The sequence below is a fragment of the Myotis brandtii genome, unplaced genomic scaffold (genome assembly GCF_000412655.1).
Source record: "Myotis brandtii unplaced genomic scaffold, ASM41265v1 C42285025, whole genome shotgun sequence".
NCBI classification, from domain to species: domain Eukaryota; kingdom Metazoa; phylum Chordata; class Mammalia; order Chiroptera; family Vespertilionidae; genus Myotis; species Myotis brandtii.
Window position 1 is genome coordinate 1 of NW_005321579.1, and position 1,262 is coordinate 1,262.

Consider the following 1,262-nt stretch of genomic DNA (forward strand, 5'->3'; position numbering starts at 1 on the left):
TTTCTTCAGGGTGACTGAACTTTGCAACTTCTATAATAAACAATTTCCCACTCTGCAATTTGCCTTCCTTTATTCCCACTGCCCCCTCCCCGACCCCACCCCACCTCCAGTCTTCAGGAACTGTCCCAAGACCCACATTTCTGTAGAGTGTAAAGTTCTGTGAGGTAGAGCATTCCTTTCAATGGGATCTAGAACTTGAGGGGTTGCAGAATTTTACTGACTAGTAGACACTGCAGATCTGAAGAAGTCAGTTGCTTGGAGCTTGGCCCAAAACTCCAAGGGAATTCCAAACTCTATGAGGCCCAGAGATCTGGAACTGCTGGAAGCCTGGGAATCTGTGGCTGGGCTTAAGGCAGCAGGTGACCACAATAATGTCTTTATAGCTTGAAGGTGTATGAAATAATGTCACTACACCGGAGCAGTGCCTCAGCCTGCACGCCTATTGGAGTCTGCAGCTGCAACACGTAGAAGTTGGCCACCTCCACGTCAGTGGCTCCGAAGTGGGCGGTCACGTGCACACCCTCATGCAGGGTGAAGCTGACCTGGCGACCCACCATGGCCAGCAGGCTGCGGAGGTAGCGTTCCCGGAGGAGGGCTCGGGCCCGCTGTTCCTGGGATTCCTGACATTCGTGAACTACAGGAGACTCCGGGGTTTCAGGAACCTCTGGCTTCAGGGGGGCCCTCCGTCCATCGGGGGCAAAGCCTCTGCTCAAGCCCTCGGGGCCCCGGGGCAGCCGGAGCACAGGCACAGGACTGGGCAGTGGAGTCTGCATTGTCCAGGCTGTTGGGTAAAGAAGAAGAACGGGGAGTCATTACATAGGGAGGTGGGGTGACAGGAAGAGGGAGGACTGGAAGCAGAGGCTTTTCTGCCACATCTCAGCTCAACCTGTCCAAAACCAACCTCCTGATTCCCCCTCCTAAAAGCTGCACCATCCCTCTACCAGTCCCCTATTCCCAGGAACTGCCACCATTCATGAGGTTCACAGAGTGGGGACTTCTGCCTGATGTTATCACAGCTTTACTCCCAGTTCCTGGCCATAAACATGTGCTGAAAGACCCCTGTCTCCTCTCCTCTCTCACACATGGCCCATCCAATCCACCAGGAAATGCTACCTTCCGAATAAATCCCACCCCGCAGACGCCAGCCTGGAAGGGCTCCCATTGGACAAATCTGGAATGATTTGAACATTTAAATATGACAATTGCAGATTATAACCATTGAATAAAACAGAAATCCATGAGTCCATGCTAATTAAAAACAA

General features: G+C 52.5%; 1 protein-coding gene across 1 annotated transcript; it reads right to left on the minus strand.

Annotated features, from left to right (window-relative positions):
* Window positions 1–53: 53 nt before the first annotated feature.
* Window positions 54–1,225, minus strand: GEMIN7 (gem (nuclear organelle) associated protein 7). The gene has a single exon (XM_005852945.2). It carries the CDS (start codon window positions 771–773, stop codon window positions 378–380), a length of 396 nt encoding a protein of 131 aa, XP_005853007.1. The 5' UTR covers window positions 774–1,225; the 3' UTR covers window positions 54–377.
* Window positions 1,226–1,262: the final 37 nt, after the last annotated feature.

Bases quoted from the DNA above. Each gene is read 5' to 3' on its own strand.
- GEMIN7 (XM_005852945.2), bottom strand. From the start codon at position 773: ATGCAGACTCCACTGCCCAGTCCTGTGCCTGTGCTCCGGCTGCCCCGG.